Below are 18,823 nucleotides of genomic sequence, written 5' to 3' on the forward strand. Positions count from 1 at the left end.
CTGTCTCATTCCCAGGGAATATATACTAAGCTGTAAAACTATATCCAATCCATTTTTTATTTTTTGAGGTAATAGTAAAAAGGACTCATACCAAAAGAGGATATAGAAGGAAGCACTATTTGACCAGTTTCATATTATAGCTAACTTCTTTTGATTCCATTTACCCAAAATCATGACCTTCGACCTTCTCTTATAGACATATCCCTATTTTTTACACAGTCTCCTCATTTATAGAGACTAGGCTACAAAGAACTGTCAGAAATTACATGAAATAATTTCTGTAAGGAAAAAGGACAGAAAAGTCAATGAAGAAAAGATCTGCTTTAGAATTTCCCTATGATCCAAGAGATGGTACAATAGGCACATTATTCTGCCTTCCAGACAGGCAGAAAAAAAATGAGTGCACACAGATGGTATGGGAACTTCATTTTTTATCCTTGCTAGTTTTGTTTGCTTGTTTGTTTGTTTTTCCTAGGTGAAACACTCCATTCCTGAAGAACTGTTTCCAAAACCCTTCCTTTATCAAGACAATAGTTCCCTACTTGCTGACTATTCCTAGAAAAAGCAGATTTGAATCTGAATTCTGTCTTCTCCACTTAATAGCTAAGTGGCTTGAAACAAGTTATGGATTTCATCTGAGCCTCAGTTTGCTCATCTGCAAAATGGAAATATAATATCTAGATAACAGGGTTGTTGTTAGAATTAATGAAACAATGTACACCCACACACAAAGCACTATGCTTGACATAAAAAGGAATGTAATTTCCATTCTTCTGCCAACACACAGAGAAAGGTACTCAAAAACCTAGAACATGGCACATACCATAGAAAAGCTTTTCTCCTGAAACCTATCATTTCCAAGGGGAAAAACCACTAACCAAACCTATGATGGAGGAATCTTCACGTGCAACCCTGTTACTGTGGAGAACACACTCTGAAAAAAAACATGAATCTGTTTCGAAAGTGACTTTGGTGATAATCTAGTCCAACTCTTAATAAGTAATTCTCAACAAGGAGAGAAGAGACCAAAACACATATGTAATATGCGTCTTATTTTCATGATACAAACCAGGAAATAAAGCCTAACAAAATTCTAGTTGGTGAGCATATTCAGAAAACAAAGTACTGAAAGAATTAATTTTTTTTTAATAGTAAAAAACTATTCATATGATACTTGACAATAAATTCAATTACTTCACAAAGAGCTCATTGCATTTTCAGTCAATGCAAATATTAAATATTTCTCCCTTACATCAAATCAAAATTTATCTCCCTTTTATGAGCAGCCAAAGATCCCTTGCTCTGTTCCCTTTCCCCACCACCCCACACATGCTGACATTCACAAATTCACCTTCACTCTTGCTCTCTCATGCAAGAGTTAGTGGTTCTGATGTACCACACTTTTCAGCCCTTGTTTTCTCTCAGATCCTCCTCTCCTGGAGAATCTTCCTGAAAAGCAAATACAGAAGAGGAGCAAAGAGTGGTAAACTACAGCCTGTAGTTCATAGCTAGCTTGTCATCATTTTTGCGTAGCCTACAGGATAAAAAGGTTTTCTACATTTGTAAGTGGTTGAAAAAATATATGACATGTGAAATTATATTAAATTCAAAGATCAGTATTGATAAATAAGTTATACTGAAACAAAACCATGCTTGTTTGTTTACATATCATCTATGGCCGCCTTTATGCTACAACAACGGAGTTGAGTAGTTGCAACAAAAACTATCTGTCCTGCAGAGATAATATTGTGTACTATCTGGCCCTTTACAAAAAAAAAAAAAACAAGTTTGCTGGCCCCTATTTTAGGAGAACACTGGCCCCAAGAGCACGTTCACCTGGAATAGTCTTCACTCACAACCCTCTCCTCCCTTCGTGACAACAGCTGGCTCCTGCAGGAAATTGGTCTTCACTCAGCAAACTCCACCTCCCCTTTACTCCCAGTCTCAGCCACACCTTTAAAAGGTCATTGTTCTGATGAAGCATGAAAACCTGGCCCAATCAGATGTCCAGAGGAAACACGTCTACAGAATGGATACTGACTCTGCAGCCCTCTGGGCAATTCTTAGAAGAAAACACATAGCCTAACAATAGTTGAATTTGGAATCCTGTAATTTATCACTTGCCAACAGTTGCTACCACACCTTCTCAAATCCTGATGACCATATTGCACAAGTTTTAAGTCCATGTAACTTCACACACCTTCAGTGAAATTTGTGTTATATGTTCACAATGGAAGAAATGCAGAGCGAGGGCCTCAGAAAAAAGCAGAAAGCTATTCACTGATTCTCAATGCTAAGATTCAGTTTATATTCAGGTAAAATCATGTCCTCTGAGGCAAAGATGACAAGAGAGAGGGCAGACCCTAGTAATCGTGTGAAAAGGTGGAAGTTGGTCAACACAGAGGACTATAGTCTTGATCCTTGTTTTTCTTTCAATTGAATTCAAACTTACATTTATTGGAGACCGTTATGTGACAAGCAGTATACTAGGTCTCCAAGTGACATAAGGATAAATAATGTCCATTCCTTATTCTCACGGAGCTCATAGCCTAGAAATGAAATAAGCCCATAGACAAATGTGTGTGTATGTGTGTATACGTGTATGTGTATGTGTGTGTTTGTGAAAGGCAAGGATATACAACAAATAACTAACAGTAGTTATTTTTGGCTAGTGGTTTTAAAGGTATTTTGATTTTATCTTATTTGCTTATCAATATTTTCTAATTTTTATATTAAACAATAATTGTATAGTAAAACAATTTTTAAAGATTACAATATAGTATGATTGATACAACAATAAATATGAACAAGATACACAATTACAACTCCCTCTTGAGTAATTCAGGAAAGATTTCCTATGGGAAGCCTAAATTGGATTTTGAAGAATAATTAGTTCACTAGGCAGACAATGAGGAAAGACATTCTAAGAAAAAAATATGAAATAACATGGTGTATTGAGGAAGTTTGAAATATTACTAGTTAATTACTGGTGGAGCACAAAGAGAAATATGGAGGGGAGAAATGGAGCTGGAAAAAAGCCACAGCCCAGATCATGAGGAGCCATAGATCCCACACTAACAAGCACACATTTCTTCCTAAGATTATATGGTGTTTGAAATGAAAGCTACGTTGGTGAATGGCCAATAAGGGGTCTGGTAAATTGAGATAAAAGGTAAAATGAAATTAAAGAAATAAAAGGATGACCTGGAGCCATTATCCATTTCAAAAGGTAATAACAATACTACAGATGACACTTTGGCTGGAATATCATTTAAGAAAATTTAGCTTAGAATGGAGAGTTTGACAAGATGATCTTTACAGTCCTTTTAATCATCAGTTTCCATGATTCTTTGACATTTGGGCCATGATATCCCTGCACACACTCCATTCAATTTCTATTAAAATCCACACAATTTGTTGTCAATGTATTGTGCTACATAGTTTGATGAATACAAAAAGAGGCCTTTCTGCAAAGTGTCCTGACACTTTGGCAGGTGGGGCCGAGAGTAGCCCAGATTTGGGAACGGCTAATGCAATCTTAGGTGAACATGTAAGGAAGTGAGAAAGAAGGTAAACACCTGGGAGGTGGAGATAGAGGTGGTGATGGGCTTGTTTAGGAGTAAATTAGGACATCTCAAAGAGAGCAGCTCCTCCCTAAGATGGACCATTATTCCCTCTATAAAAAGGCCACTCTGCCCAACTAGCAGCACCCTGAAAGCTGCTTCTGTCTCTATCCTACTTGTTCCTCTGGTGAGCTAGGTAAGTGAGCAGGAGTTCAACTCCACTCAAGGGTACTTAGGGCTATAAATTATGAAAGTCCAGGATATGCTCTAAGGCAAAGAGGCACTAGATACAAGGCTTCTCTTTAGTATACTCTGGGGAACTTTGGTATAAGTTTAAGTTTACTGAAAAGAAAAATGAAACGACTAGGACTATGTATACTATCTCCTTTCTTTGAGGTTGTTTCCCTCATAACATGGATATCATGGGGTTCTAATTATCCACAGGCAGGTTGCCTTCTTTACAACTGAGCTTTTTCTCTCCATTGTGTAATAAGGTCTGAGGGTCACTTCCTGCTTGGAGAATGAGAACAGAAACTGGATCTAATAGCAGTTACCCTTAGCTTCGTATCACCTAGGCTTGTTGTTGGCTTTGCTCACATTGTCTACTTTCTCTGACCTAGAAGTCTTGAGAGTTCAGTTCAGCCATTGATGCTCCTTAGTTGGAGTAAGGCGTGTCATGTATATAGTGGAACTGTACCCATAGTATGGTTGGAACCTAGAGAGAAAGAGGAAGCAGATGAAGTGGAACACTCAGGACTTCTACAGCTCCAGAACAAAGCTGATATTATCCCTGGTAATGGTGGGAAGCCAAAAACAGAGAGTCATTTTTCCTATATTCATTCAGGAATGGAAATAAGACCTATGGATTATGTTCCTAATTTCATCACTCTCTTGCTACATGACTTGAACAAGTCATTCAACTGTGAATTGCTTCTTGATTACAACAGAATGAAGTTAATCATGCCTGACTAATTCTGAACAACTATTATAAATAATCAGACCTACTTATGTGTTTAAACAAGAAATGAGAATAGTAAGGGGTTGATCTCTCTTTTTCCTCCCTTTAGGTTACTCAAACTTGCAAAAAAAAAAAAAAAAATGCCTAAACTCCTACAAGGCATCATCACTGTCATTGATGTTTTCTACCAATATGCCACCCAGCATGGGGAGTATGATATGTTGAACAAGGCAGAGCTGAAAGAACTTCTGGAAAATGAGTTTCATCAAATTCTGAAGGTAAGAACTCCATGCCAGGATGGAATTATGCAGGAATTTTCTTCTTTATCCCTTTCCACCTTCTTGTCACATATGTCAAACATCCTAGAGGACTCTTCCTACTTGGTGATAGAGAACAGGGTTTGGTAAAGGTTTGAGATAACGTCAAAAGCTGATCCATGATGGTTTCCATAGCATAACTAAAGGAAGTGATCCTACTAAACAACAAACAAAACCCATAGATTAAATAATGTCCAATCTAAGTGACTAATTCTTACAAACCCACACAGTCCTCAGAAAAACTGCAAAGTAGATATCTGAGTTCAGGAAATTAGCATTACCCCTGAATCACAAAAGAGTGTGTCCGCCACCTTAAAACTGTCAGGTCTAGATTTGATAGCTTAGATATTTGGGAGCTTATATCAGACTTCTGAGTTTCAATTCCTTAAATTTGGATTTCTGTGGATTTCAGATATGATATTCGGATATCAGATGTCATATATTCAGTGTGTCAGCTAAGAATCTCATAATCTTCACCTCTAACCTTGTTTCTTCATCTTTTTGCCGAAAGCAAAAACCTGATATCATTTTTTATTTTCTCTCTCTCAGCAGACACCACTACCTTCCAACCTCCATCTAACTCATCAATAATCTCTCAAAACAACCCGTTTCTCTTCATCATTATTATTAGTCCTCTGGTTCAGGCCACCTACTACTTCTACTCTCAGCATTAGATGCAAATATAATCATTTCACTCCTCAGCTAAAAATCCTTCAATAGTTCCCGATTGCTCTTAAAATGAAGTACAAAGTTCCTTAACATAACGTAAAACTCATAATCTAGTTGCTATTTATCTCTCTATCCACATTTCTTGAGTATTCAAACTCTAAATCTAGCAATCCTGAATTTCTTTCAGTTCCCTGAAAGCTCTATGACTTCTCTCACCTGTAGCCATTTGTTCATATCATTCCCTCTGCCTAGAACAATCTTTTCCCCTTCTCCTTCCCTTCCTACTCCTTCATTTGGCTAATTCTAATCCATCCTTCAAAAGGCATCATTTCCTCTCATTAACCTTTCTAGGACCCCCAATGGTTCCTCTCTCATGTACTCTTGTAGAAACCTTATCATAATAAACTATAATTTTAAGTTTGTATATCTGATCAAATAAACATTAAATTCCATTTTTTTCAGGAAGCAAACTTGTTCACTGCTTTATACTCTCATATGACATAATGGTAGGCAAGTAGTAACATAATAAATCTTTGCTCAGTGAGTAAATTAATTACCTAGTTAATTTAATTGGACAAATAAAGTTGATATAATTAACGTAAGTATAAAAATGTATTACTTGTAAATTAACTAATCATTCATATTTGACCCATTCTTTACCAAAAATAATCAGCCCTCTTGTTTCCTTTCATTTTCCAGTTGCATCCTATCCTATTCTAGCTGTTTCTCACCGCATTATTCATTCCATATTCCTTTTTCTCTTTCTGCTCAGGACTGCCTAAGTGACTATGTGAATGAGTTCCATATACATAAGCCAAACATTTATATTTTAACATCCTTCCTTCAGTTGGTTAGCTAGGTGTATTGTCCATACTAACAGAGCTACTCTTTGTACCTTGCTCTTATACAGAATCCAAATGATCCAGATACTGTGGATATCATCTTGCAAAATCTGGATCGAGACCATAACAAGAAAGTGGATTTTACGGAGTATCTTCTGATGATATTCAAGCTGGTTCGGGCTCATAATAAAATCATTAGCAAAGATTACTGCCAAGCTTCAGGGTCAAAGCTGAGAGACGACAGTCACCAGCACCAAGAGGAACAAGAAGAAACAGGAAAAGAGGACAAATGGCAAGAATCCTCTTCTAGTCATTCAAGTTGGAGTGCAGGAGAGAATGATTCCCATTCCAGGAACGTCAGAGGAAGCATTACACACGGGCCTGAATCCATATCCAGAAGACTGAGTTTTCAAAGAGACTTTTCTGGCCAAAATAAATCCAGCTCAGGTCAGTCTTCCAGGTATGGTCAGCATGAGTCTGGCTCCCATCAGTCTCCAGGACACGGCCAACGTGGGTCTCACTCAGGGCAGTCTCCCACCTATGGTCGACTTGGGTCTGGCTACAAACGGTCTTCCAGCAGTGGGCCACATGGGTCTGGCTCACGCCAGTCTTCTGCCTTTGGTCAACATGAGTCTACCTCAGGGCAGTCCTCTGGAAACAATGAGCATGGATCTGGCTCAGGGCACTCCTTCAGCCATGGGCAGCATGGTTCTACATCAGGACAGTCATCAAGCTTTGGCCAGAAGGGATCTAGCACAGGCCAGTCTTCCAGATACGACCACCATGACTCTAGCTCCAGTCAGTCTCCTGGCTATGGCCAACACAGGGCTGGATCTGGCCAGTCTCCTAGCCGCGGCCTACATGGGGCTGGCTCCGGTCTGTCTTCCAACTGTGGCCCACAAGGGTCTGGCTCAGCAGAGTCTTCGGGCTTTGGTCAATATGAGTCTAGCTCAGGGCAGTCTTCTGGTTACAGTCAGCATGGATCTGGCTCAGGTCACTCCTCCGCCTATGGACAACACGAATCTAGGTCAGGACAGTCATCTAGGGGAGAACAACACGGATCTAGCTCAGGTTCCTCTTCTACCTATGGTCGACATGAGTCTGGCTTTCATCAGTCTTCTGGCCACGGCCGAAATGGGTCTGGATCTGGCCACTCGCCTACCCGTAGCCGCGGCCGACATGGGTCTGGCTCAGGGCAGTCTGCAAGCCGTGGCCCATATCAGTCTGACTCAGGTCACTCGTCTGGCTTAGGTCAACATGAGTCTCACTCAGGACAGTCCTCTGGCTACGGTCAACATGGATCTAGCTCGGGTCACTCCTTTACCCATGGGCAACATGGTTCTACATCAGGACAGCCATCAAGCTGTGGCCAACATGGAGCTAGCTCAGGTCAGTCTTCCAGCCACGGTCAGCATGGCTCTGGCTCAAGTCAGTCTTCTGGCTATGGCCGACAGGGCTCTGGATCTGGCCAGTCTCCTAGTCGCGGCCGACATGGGTCCAGTTCCGGGCACTCTTCTAGCTACGGCCAACATGGGTCTGGCTCAGGTCGTTCTTCCAGCCATGGCCCATATGAGTCTGGTTCAGGTCACTCTCCTGGCTTTGGTCAACATGAGTCCGGCTCAGGACAGTCCTCTGGATACAGTCAGCATGGAAGCGGCTCAGGGCACTCCTCTAGCCAAGGACAGCATGGTTCTACATCACGACACTCATTAAGCTTTGGCCAGGAGGGATCTAGCACAGGCCAGTCGTCCAGCTACAGCCACCAGAGCTCTGGCTCCAGTCAGTCTTCTGGCTATGGCCGACATGGGGCTGGATCTGGCCAGTCTCCTAGCCGTGGCCGACATGGGTCTGGTTCAGGGCAGTCTTCCGGCTACGGCCAGCATGGGTCTGGCTCAGGACAGTTCTCTGGTTATAGTCAGCATGGAAGTGGCTCAGGGCACACCTCTAGCCATGGACAACATGGTTCCACATCAGGACAGTCCTCAAGCTTCGGCCAGAAGGGATCTAGCTCAGGGCAGTCTTCCAGCTATGGTCAGCATGGCTCTGTCTCACATCAGTCTTCCGGCCATGGCCCACATGGGTCTGGATCTGGCAGGTCTCCTAGCCAGGGCCGAAATGGGTCCAGTTCGGGGCACTACCCTGGCCACGGCCAACAAGGATCTGGCTCAGGTTGTTCCTCCAGCCGTGGCCATTATGAGTCTGGCTCAGGCCAGTCTTCTGGCTTTGGGCAACATGAGTCAGGCTCAGCACAGTCCTCTGGCTATAGTCAGCATGGTTCTGGCTCAGGTCACTCCTCTAGCCAGGGACGACATGGATCTACATCAGGGCATTCGTCAAGCTCTGGCCAACATGGCTCTAGCTCAGGTCACTCTTCCAGCTATGGTCAGCATGAGTCTGGCTCCCATCAGTATTTGGGTCACGGCAGACATGGGTCTGGATCTGGACAGTCTTCAGGCCGTGGCCGACGTGGGTCTGGGTCAGGGCAGTCTCCCAGCTACGGCCAACATGGGTCTGGCTCAGGTCGTTCTTCAAGTCAGTCTTCTGGCTATGGCCGACAGGGCTCTGGATCTGGCCAGTCTCCTAGTCACGGCCGACATGGGTCCGGTTCCGGGCACTCTTCTAGCTACGGCCAACATGGGTCTGGCTCAGGTCGTTCTTCCAGCCATGGCTCATATGAGTCTGGTTCAGGTCACTCTTCTGGCTTAGGTCAACATGAGTCTCGCTCAGGACAGTCCTCTGGCTACAGTCAACAAGGATCTAGCTCGGGTCACTCCTTTACCCATGAGCAACATGGTTCTACATCAGGACAGTCATCAAGCTGTGGCCAACATGGAGCTAGCTCAGGTCAGTCTTCCAGCCACGGTCAGCATGGCTCTGGCTCAAGTCAGTCTTCTGGCTATGGCCGACAGGGCTCTGGATCTGGCCAGTCTCCTAGTCGTGGCCGACATGGGTCCGGTTCCGGGCACTCTTCTAGCTACGGCCAACATGGGTCTGGCTCAGGTCGTTCTTCAAGTCAGTCTTCTGGCTATGGCCGACAGGGCTCTGGATCTGGCCAGTCTCCTAGTCGGGGCCGACATGGGTCCGGTTCCGGGCACTCTTCTAGCTACGGCCAACATGGGTCTGGCTCAGGTCGTTCTTCAAGTCAGTCTTCTGGCTATGGCCGACAGGGCTCTGGATCTGGCCAGTCTCCTAGTCACGGCCGACATGGGTCCGGTTCCGGGCACTCTTCTAGCTACGGCCAACATGGGTCTGGCTCAGGTCGTTCTTCCAGCCATGGCTCATATGAGTCTGGTTCAGGTCACTCTTCTGGCCTAGGTCAACATGAGTCTCGCTCAGGACAGTCCTCTGGCTACGGACAACAAGGATCTAGCTCGGGTCACTCCTTTACCCATGAGCAACATGGTTCTACATCAGGACAGTCATCAAGCTGTGGCCAACGTGGAGCTAGCTCAGGTCAGTCTTCCAGCCACGGTCAGCATGGCTCTGGCTCAAGTCAGTCTTCTGGCTATGGCCGACAGGGCTCTGGATCTGGCCAGTCTCCTAGTCGTGGCCGACATGGGTCCGGTTCCGGGCACTCTTCTAGCTACGGCCAACATGGGTCTGGCTCAGGTCGTTCTTCAAGTCAGTCTTCTGGCTATGGCCGACAGCGCTCTGGATCTGGCCAGTCTCCTAGTCGCGGCCGACATGGGTCCAGTTCCGGGCACTCTTCTAGCTACGGCCAACATGGGTCTGGCTCAGGTCGTTCTTCCAGCCATGGCTCATATGAGTCTGGTTCAGGTCACTCTTCTGGCTTTGGTCAACATGAGTCTCGCTCAGGACAGTCCTCTGGCTACGGTCAACAAGGATCTAGCTCGGGTCACTCCTTTACCCATGGGCAACATGGTTCTACATCAGGACAGCCATCAAGCTGTGGCCAAAATGGAGCTAGCTCAGGTCAGTCTTCCAGCCACGGTCAGCATGCCTCTGGCTCAAGTCAGTCTTTTGGCTATGGCCGACAGGGCTCTGGATCTGGCCAGTCTCCTAGCCGTGGCCGACATGGGTCTGGTTCAGGGCAGTCTTCCAGCTACGGCCAGCATGGGTCAGGCTCAGGACAGTCCTCTGGTTATAGTCAGCATGGAAGTGGCTCAGGGCACGCCTCTAGCCATGGACAACATGGTTCCACATCAGGACAGTCCTCAAGCTTCGGCCAGAAGGGATCTAGCTCAGGGCAGTCTTCCAGCTACGGTCAGCATGGCTCTGGCTCACATCAGTCTTCCGGCCATGGCCGACATGGGTCTGGATCTGGCAGGTCTCCTAGCCAGGGCCGAAATGGGTCCAGTTCGGGGCACTACCCTGGCCACGGCCAACAAGGATCTGGCTCAGGTTGTTCCTCCAGCCGTGGCCATTATGAGTCTGGCTCAGGCCAGTCTTCTGGCTTTGGGCAACATGAGTCAGGCTCAGCACAGTCCTCTGGCTATAGTCAGCATGGTTCTGGCTCAGGTCACTCCTCTAGCCAGGGACGACATGGATCTACATCAGGGCATTCGTCAAGCTCTGGCCAACATGGCTCTAGCTCAGGTCACTCTTCCAGCTATGGTCAGCATGAGTCTGGCTCCCATCAGTATTCGGGTCGCGGCAGACATGGGTCTGGATCTGGACAGTCTTCAGGCCGTGGCCGACGTGGGTCTGGGTCAGGGCAGTCTCCCAGCTACGGCCAACATGGGTCTGGCTCAGGTCGTTCTTCAAGTCAGTCTTCTGGCTATGGCCGACAGGGCTCTGGATCTGGCCAGTCTCCTAGTCACGGCCGACATGGGTCCGGTTCCGGGCACTCTTCTAGCTACGGCCAACATGGGTCTGGCTCAGGTCGTTCTTCCAGCCATGGCTCATATGAGTCTGGTTCAGGTCACTCTTCTGGCTTAGGTCAACATGAGTCTCGCTCAGGACAGTCCTCTGGCTACAGTCAACATGGATCTAGCTCGGGTCACTCCTTTACCCATGAGCAACATGGTTCTACATCAGGACAGTCATCAAGCTGTGGCCAACATGGAGCTAGCTCAGGTCAGTCTTCCAGCCACGGTCAGCATGGCTCTGGCTCAAGTCAGTCTTCTGGCTATGGCCGACAGGGCTCTGGATCTGGCCAGTCTCCTAGTCGTGGCCGACATGGGTCCGGTTCCGGGCACTCTTCTAGCTACGGCCAACATGGGTCTGGCTCAGGTCGTTCTTCAAGTCAGTCTTCTGGCTATGGCCGACAGGGCTCTGGATCTGGCCAGTCTCCTAGTCGGGGCCGACATGGGTCCGGTTCCGGGCACTCTTCTAGCTACGGCCAACATGGGTCTGGCTCAGGTCGTTCTTCAAGTCAGTCTTCTGGCTATGGCCGACAGGGCTCTGGATCTGGCCAGTCTCCTAGTCACGGCCGACATGGGTCCGGTTCCGGGCACTCTTCTAGCTACAGCCAACATGGGTCTGGCTCAGGTCGTTCTTCCAGCCATGGCTCATATGAGTCTGGTTCAGGTCACTCTTCTGGCCTAGGTCAACATGAGTCTCGCTCAGGACAGTCCTCTGGCTACAGTCAACAAGGATCTAGCTCGGGTCACTCCTTTACCCATGAGCAACATGGTTCTACATCAGGACAGTCATCAAGCTGTGGCCAACATGGAGCTAGCTCAGGTCAGTCTTCCAGCCACGGTCAGCATGGCTCTGGCTCAAGTCAGTCTTCTGGCTATGGCCGACAGGGCTCTGGATCTGGCCAGTCTCCTAGTCGTGGCCGACATGGGTCCGGTTCCGGGCACTCTTCTAGCTACGGCCAACATGGGTCTGGCTCAGGTCGTTCTTCAAGTCAGTCTTCTGGCTATGGCCGACAGCGCTCTGGATCTGGCCAGTCTCCTAGTCGCGGCCGACATGGGTCCAGTTCCGGGCACTCTTCTAGCTACGGCCAACATGGGTCTGGCTCAGGTCGTTCTTCCAGCCATGGCTCATATGAGTCTGGTTCAGGTCACTCTTCTGGCTTTGGTCAACATGAGTCTCGCTCAGGACAGTCCTCTGGCTACGGTCAACAAGGATCTAGCTCGGGTCACTCCTTTACCCATGGGCAACATGGTTCTACATCAGGACAGCCATCAAGCTGTGGCCAAAATGGAGCTAGCTCAGGTCAGTCTTCCAGCCACGGTCAGCATGCCTCTGGCTCAAGTCAGTCTTTTGGCTATGGCCGACAGGGCTCTGGATCTGGCCAGTCTCCTAGCCGTGGCCGACATGGGTCTGGTTCAGGGCAGTCTTCCAGCTACGGCCAGCATGGGTCAGGCTCAGGACAGTCCTCTGGTTATAGTCAGCATGGAAGTGGCTCAGGGCACGCCTCTAGCCATGGACAACATGGTTCCACATCAGGACAGTCCTCAAGCTTCGGCCAGAAGGGATCTAGCTCAGGGCAGTCTTCCAGCTACGGTCAGCATGGCTCTGGCTCACATCAGTCTTCCGGCCATGGCCGACATGGGTCTGGATCTGGCAGGTCTCCTAGCCAGGGCCGAAATGGGTCCAGTTCGGGGCACTACCCTGGCCACGGCCAACAAGGATCTGGCTCAGGTTGTTCCTCCAGCCGTGGCCATTATGAGTCTGGCTCAGGCCAGTCTTCTGGCTTTGGGCAACATGAGTCAGGCTCAGCACAGTCCTCTGGCTATAGTCAGCATGGTTCTGGCTCAGGTCACTCCTCTAGCCAGGGACGACATGGATCTACATCAGGGCATTCGTCAAGCTCTGGCCAACATGGCTCTAGCTCAGGTCACTCTTCCAGCTATGGTCAGCATGAGTCTGGCTCCCATCAGTATTCGGGTCGCGGCAGACATGGGTCTGGATCTGGACAGTCTTCAGGCCGTGGCCGACGTGGGTCTGGGTCAGGGCAGTCTCCCAGCTACGGCCAACATGGGTCTGGCTCAGGTCGTTCTTCAAGTCAGTCTTCTGGCTATGGCCGACAGGGCTCTGGATCTGGCCAGTCTCCTAGTCACGGCCGACATGGGTCCGGTTCCGGGCACTCTTCTAGCTACGGCCAACATGGGTCTGGCTCAGGTCGTTCTTCCAGCCATGGCTCATATGAGTCTGGTTCAGGTCACTCTTCTGGCTTAGGTCAACATGAGTCTCGCTCAGGACAGTCCTCTGGCTACAGTCAACATGGATCTAGCTCGGGTCACTCCTTTACCCATGAGCAACATGGTTCTACATCAGGACAGTCATCAAGCTGTGGCCAACATGGAGCTAGCTCAGGTCAGTCTTCCAGCCACGGTCAGCATGGCTCTGGCTCAAGTCAGTCTTCTGGCTATGGCCGACAGGGCTCTGGATCTGGCCAGTCTCCTAGTCACGGCCGACATGGGTCCGGTTCCGGGCACTCTTCTAGCTACGGCCAACATGGGTCTGGCTCAGGTCGTTCTTCCAGCCATGGCTCATATGAGTCTGGTTCAGGTCACTCTTCTGGCTTAGGTCAACATGAGTCTCGCTCAGGACAGTCCTCTGGCTACAGTCAACAAGGATCTAGCTCGGGTCACTCCTTTACCCATGAGCAACATGGTTCTACATCAGGACAGTCATCAAGCTGTGGCCAACATGGAGCTAGCTCAGGTCAGTCTTCCAGCCACGGTCAGCATGGCTCTGGCTCAAGTCAGTCTTCTGGCTATGGCCGACAGGGCTCTGGATCTGGCCAGTCTCCTAGTCGTGGCCGACATGGGTCCGGTTCCGGGCACTCTTCTAGCTATGGCCAACATGGGTCTGGCTCAGGTCGTTCTTCAAGTCAGTCTTCTGGCTATGGCCGACAGGGCTCTGGATCTGGCCAGTCTCCTAGTCGCGGCCGACATGGGTCCGGTTCCGGGCACTCTTCTAGCTATGGCCAACATGGGTCTGGCTCAGGTCGTTCTTCAAGTCAGTCTTCTGGCTATGGCCGACAGGGCTCTGGATCTGGCCAGTCTCCTAGTCACGGCCGACATGGGTCCGGTTCCGGGCACTCTTCTAGCTACGGCCAACATGGGTCTGGCTCAGGTCGTTCTTCCAGCCATGGCTCATATGAGTCTGGTTCAGGTCACTCTTCTGGCCTAGGTCAACATGAGTCTCGCTCAGGACAGTCCTCTGGCTACAGTCAACAAGGATCTAGCTCGGGTCACTCCTTTACCCACGAGCAACATGGTTCTACATCAGGACAGTCATCAAGCTGTGGCCAACATGGAGCTAGCTCAGGTCAGTCTTCCAGCCACGGTCAGCATGGCTCTGGCTCAAGTCAGTCTTTTGGCTATGGCCGACAGGGCTCTGGATCTGGCCAGTCTCCTAGCCGTGGCCGACATGTGTCTGGTTCAGGGCAGTCTTCCAGCTACGGCCAGCATGGGTCAGGCTCAGGACAGTCCTCTGGTTATAGTCAGCATGGAAGTGGCTCAGGGCACGCCTCTAGCCATGGACAACATGGTTCCACATCAGGACAGTCCTCAAGCTTCGGCCAGAAGGGATCTAGCTCAGGGCAGTCTTCCAGCTACGGTCAGCATGGCTCTGGCTCACATCAGTCTTCCGGCCATGGCCGACATGGGTCTGGATCTGGCAGGTCTCCTAGCCAGGGCCGAAATGGGTCCAGTTCAGGGCACTACCCTGGCCACGGCCAACAAGGATCTGGCTCAGGTTGTTCCTCCAGCCGTGGCCATTATGAGTCTGGCTCAGGCCAGTCTTCTGGCTTTGGGCAACATGAGTCAGGCTCAGCACAGTCCTCTGGCTATAGTCAGCATGGTTCTGGCTCAGGTCACTCCTCTAGCCAGGGACGACATGGATCTACATCAGGGCATTCGTCAAGCTCTGGCCAACATGGCTCTAGCTCAGGTCACTCTTCCAGCTATGGTCAGCATGAGTCTGGCTCCCATCAGTATTCGGGTCGCGGCAGACATGGGTCTGGATCTGGACAGTCTTCAGGCCGTGGCCGACGTGGGTCTGGGTCAGGGCAGTCTCCCAGCTACGGCCAACATGGGTCTGGCTCAGGTCGTTCTTCAAGTCAGTCTTCTGGCTATGGCCGACAGGGCTCTGGATCTGGCCAGTCTCCTAGTCACGGCCGACATGGGTCCGGTTCCGGGCACTCTTCTAGCTACGGCCAACATGGGTCTGGCTCAGGTCGTTCTTCCAGCCATGGCTCATATGAGTCTGGTTCAGGTCACTCTTCTGGCTTAGGTCAACATGAGTCTCGCTCAGGACAGTCCTCTGGCTACAGTCAACAAGGATCTAGCTCGGGTCACTCCTTTACCCATGAGCAACATGGTTCTACATCAGGACAGTCATCAAGCTGTGGCCAACATGGAGCTAGCTCAGGTCAGTCTTCCAGCCACGGTCAGCATGGCTCTGGCTCAAGTCAGTCTTCTGGCTATGGCCGACAGGGCTCTGGATCTGGCCAGTCTCCTAGTCGTGGCCGACATGGGTCCGGTTCCGGGCACTCTTCTAGCTATGGCCAACATGGGTCTGGCTCAGGTCGTTCTTCAAGTCAGTCTTCTGGCTATGGCCGACAGGGCTCTGGATCTGGCCAGTCTCCTAGTCGCGGCCGACATGGGTCCGGTTCCGGGCACTCTTCTAGCTATGGCCAACATGGGTCTGGCTCAGGTCGTTCTTCAAGTCAGTCTTCTGGCTATGGCCGACAGGGCTCTGGATCTGGCCAGTCTCCTAGTCACGGCCGACATGGGTCCGGTTCCGGGCACTCTTCTAGCTACGGCCAACATGGGTCTGGCTCAGGTCGTTCTTCCAGCCATGGCTCATATGAGTCTGGTTCAGGTCACTCTTCTGGCCTAGGTCAACATGAGTCTCGCTCAGGACAGTCCTCTGGCTACAGTCAACAAGGATCTAGCTCGGGTCACTCCTTTACCCACGAGCAACATGGTTCTACATCAGGACAGTCATCAAGCTGTGGCCAACATGGAGCTAGCTCAGGTCAGTCTTCCAGCCACGGTCAGCATGGCTCTGGCTCAAGTCAGTCTTTTGGCTATGGCCGACAGGGCTCTGGATCTGGCCAGTCTCCTAGCCGTGGCCGACATGTGTCTGGTTCAGGGCAGTCTTCCAGCTACGGCCAGCATGGGTCAGGCTCAGGACAGTCCTCTGGTTATAGTCAGCATGGAAGTGGCTCAGGGCACGCCTCTAGCCATGGACAACATGGTTCCACATCAGGACAGTCCTCAAGCTTCGGCCAGAAGGGATCTAGCTCAGGGCAGTCTTCCAGCTACGGTCAGCATGGCTCTGGCTCACATCAGTCTTCCGGCCATGGCCGACATGGGTCTGGATCTGGCAGGTCTCCTAGCCAGGGCCGAAATGGGTCCAGTTCAGGGCACTACCCTGGCCACGGCCAACAAGGATCTGGCTCAGGTTGTTCCTCCAGCCGTGGCCATTATGAGTCTGGCTCAGGCCAGTCTTCTGGCTTTGGGCAACATGAGTCAGGCTCAGCACAGTCCTCTGGCTATAGTCAGCATGGTTCTGGCTCAGGTCACTCCTCTAGCCAGGGACGACATGGATCTACATCAGGGCATTCGTCAAGCTCTGGCCAACATGGCTCTAGCTCAGGTCACTCTTCCAGCTATGGTCAGCATGAGTCTGGCTCCCATCAGTATTCGGGTCGCGGCAGACATGGGTCTGGATCTGGACAGTCTTCAGGCCGTGGCCGACGGGGGTCTGGGTCAGGGCAGTCTCCCAGCTACGGCCAACATGGGTCTGGCTCAGGTCGTTCTTCAAGTCAGTCTTCTGGCTATGGCCGACAGGGCTCTGGATCTGGCCAGTCTCCTAGTTGCAGCCGACATGGGTCCGGTTCCGGGCACTCTTCTAGCTACGGCCAACATGGGTCTGGCTCAGGTCGTTCTTCCAGCCATGGCTCATATGAGTCTGGTTCAGGTCACTCTTCTGGCTTAGGTCAACATGAGTCTGGCTCAGGACAGTCCTCTGGTTACAGTCAGCATGGAAGTGGCTCAGGGCACTCCTCTAGCCATGGACAGCATGGTTCTACACCAGGACAGTCATCAAACTTTGGTCAGGAGGGATCTTGCACTGGCCAGTCTTCCAGCTATGGCCACCATGGCTCTGGCTCCAGTCAGTCTTCCGGCTATGGCCGACACGTGGCTGGATCTGGTCAGTCTCCTAGCCGCAGCCGACATGGGCCTGGTTCAGGGCAGTCTTCTAGCTGTGGCCAATATGGGTCTGGCTCAGGACAGTCCTCTGGTTATAGTCAGCATGGAAGTGGCTCAGGGGCAGGTGGGTATTCTTATTGCAAAGGAGGAAGTAACTATGAAGGTGAAAGTTCTTGCTCAGATTTTCTCAGTTTTCATAGTAGGACTTCACCCTATGAATATATCCAAAAGCAGAGGTGCTACTTTTAGCGTTGAATAATAAATATAAATGCAACTTACTCAAGTAGCAATTTTAGAAATAGGAAAGTCATCTATGAATTCATCATGAAAGACAAGCAATCTATCATGAAATTCTTTCTAAAAGTGAATCTATCCTTTTCTGTCTCTTTCTTTAAAGCCTATAACTATAGCATATATCTTGTTATGGGGTTCCTTCCAAACACTGTTAGGCATTTGCGCTATTTGTTAGAAAATGCTGAGTGGAATAACTTGTTAGAATCAGGGTTAAACTTTGAGGAATAATGAAAAGCTTTTAAAGAGCTTTGGGTTTAGTTGGAGGTGTCTTTTTGAGGGCTCATCATTCAATTATAGATGGTGTCAAAGCTAACCTTACATTTCTTAAAAGCAAAATATTACAAATGCATTACCAGTCTAGATACAAAGCATTGTTTTACAGCAATTATTGTGCCATAATTTTTAGTGTGTCCCATGTTTGGTGTGTCCCAATTTTTGGTATTGTGGCAGAAGGTGAACGCTCTGAAAGCAAAGATGCAGCAGTGGTAGTGTCTTTACTTATCAAAACCATCAAGTCCCTTTTCTTGGGTATATCTTTAATCAGTAAGCTAATTAGTGGCATAAAAAGTAGCACCAGGGACTTTTCCCAAGCCTATGAGTAAGAGCATTATTTCGTAAAGAACATGGATTTATCACTTCGGGGAAAAAAACATTCAAATGTGGGCTTTAGCTTGTTTTCAGCAAGAAAGATCTTGCTCCCTATTTCTAAGCAGCTGCTCAATATTGGGAAACATATTGAGGAGTTATTCCATGGAAATACAATGCTTTCCACCTACTACTGTATTTCAATAACCTTTCCACCTAAAAAAAATCATCCATGCCCAGATGAAAAGAAAGAGTATCTGTCACTGCTCTATAGTACCTTAATTTGACTGTAACATATTCGTTTCAAGTCTTTGGATTCAAACAAATGGATTGCATTAAAATTGACAATAAATAAATGTTGATTAAATACTAAGATTTTTCTCATCTGTGCTTCATTTCACTTCTTACATACAGATGGTCATCCTAGAAACCAACCCAGATAGGTATTTCCCAATATTCTATTTTTCACAAACAATGAAGAATAGATAAAGCATTCTTAAAACTCAATAAG

The 18,823-nt window shown here is 48.5% G+C and overlaps 1 protein-coding gene across 1 annotated transcript; it reads left to right on the forward strand.

Moving 5' to 3' along the window:
- The first annotated feature begins 443 nt into the window (after positions 1 to 443).
- HRNR (hornerin) lies at positions 444 to 18,568 on the forward strand. The gene is made up of 2 exons (XM_077987340.1): positions 444 to 4,799; positions 6,418 to 18,568. The coding sequence occupies exons 1-2, from the start codon at positions 4,662 to 4,664 to the stop codon at positions 17,680 to 17,682; spliced, it is 11,403 nt and encodes a 3,800-aa protein (XP_077843466.1). The 5' UTR covers positions 444 to 4,661; the 3' UTR covers positions 17,683 to 18,568.
- The last annotated feature ends 255 nt before the right edge of the window (positions 18,569 to 18,823 follow it).

This window comes from Macaca mulatta, chromosome 1 (assembly GCF_049350105.2).
Source record: "Macaca mulatta isolate MMU2019108-1 chromosome 1, T2T-MMU8v2.0, whole genome shotgun sequence".
Classification (NCBI taxonomy): domain Eukaryota; kingdom Metazoa; phylum Chordata; class Mammalia; order Primates; family Cercopithecidae; genus Macaca; species Macaca mulatta.

Coding starts and splice junctions, on each gene's coding strand:
- HRNR (XM_077987340.1), top strand. CDS start 4,662: ATGCCTAAACTCCTACAAGGCATCATCACTGTCATTGATGTTTTCTAC. Junction 4,800..6,417: donor AGTTTCATCAAATTCTGAAG/GTAAGAACTCCA, acceptor GCTCTTATACAG/AATCCAAATGATCCAGATAC.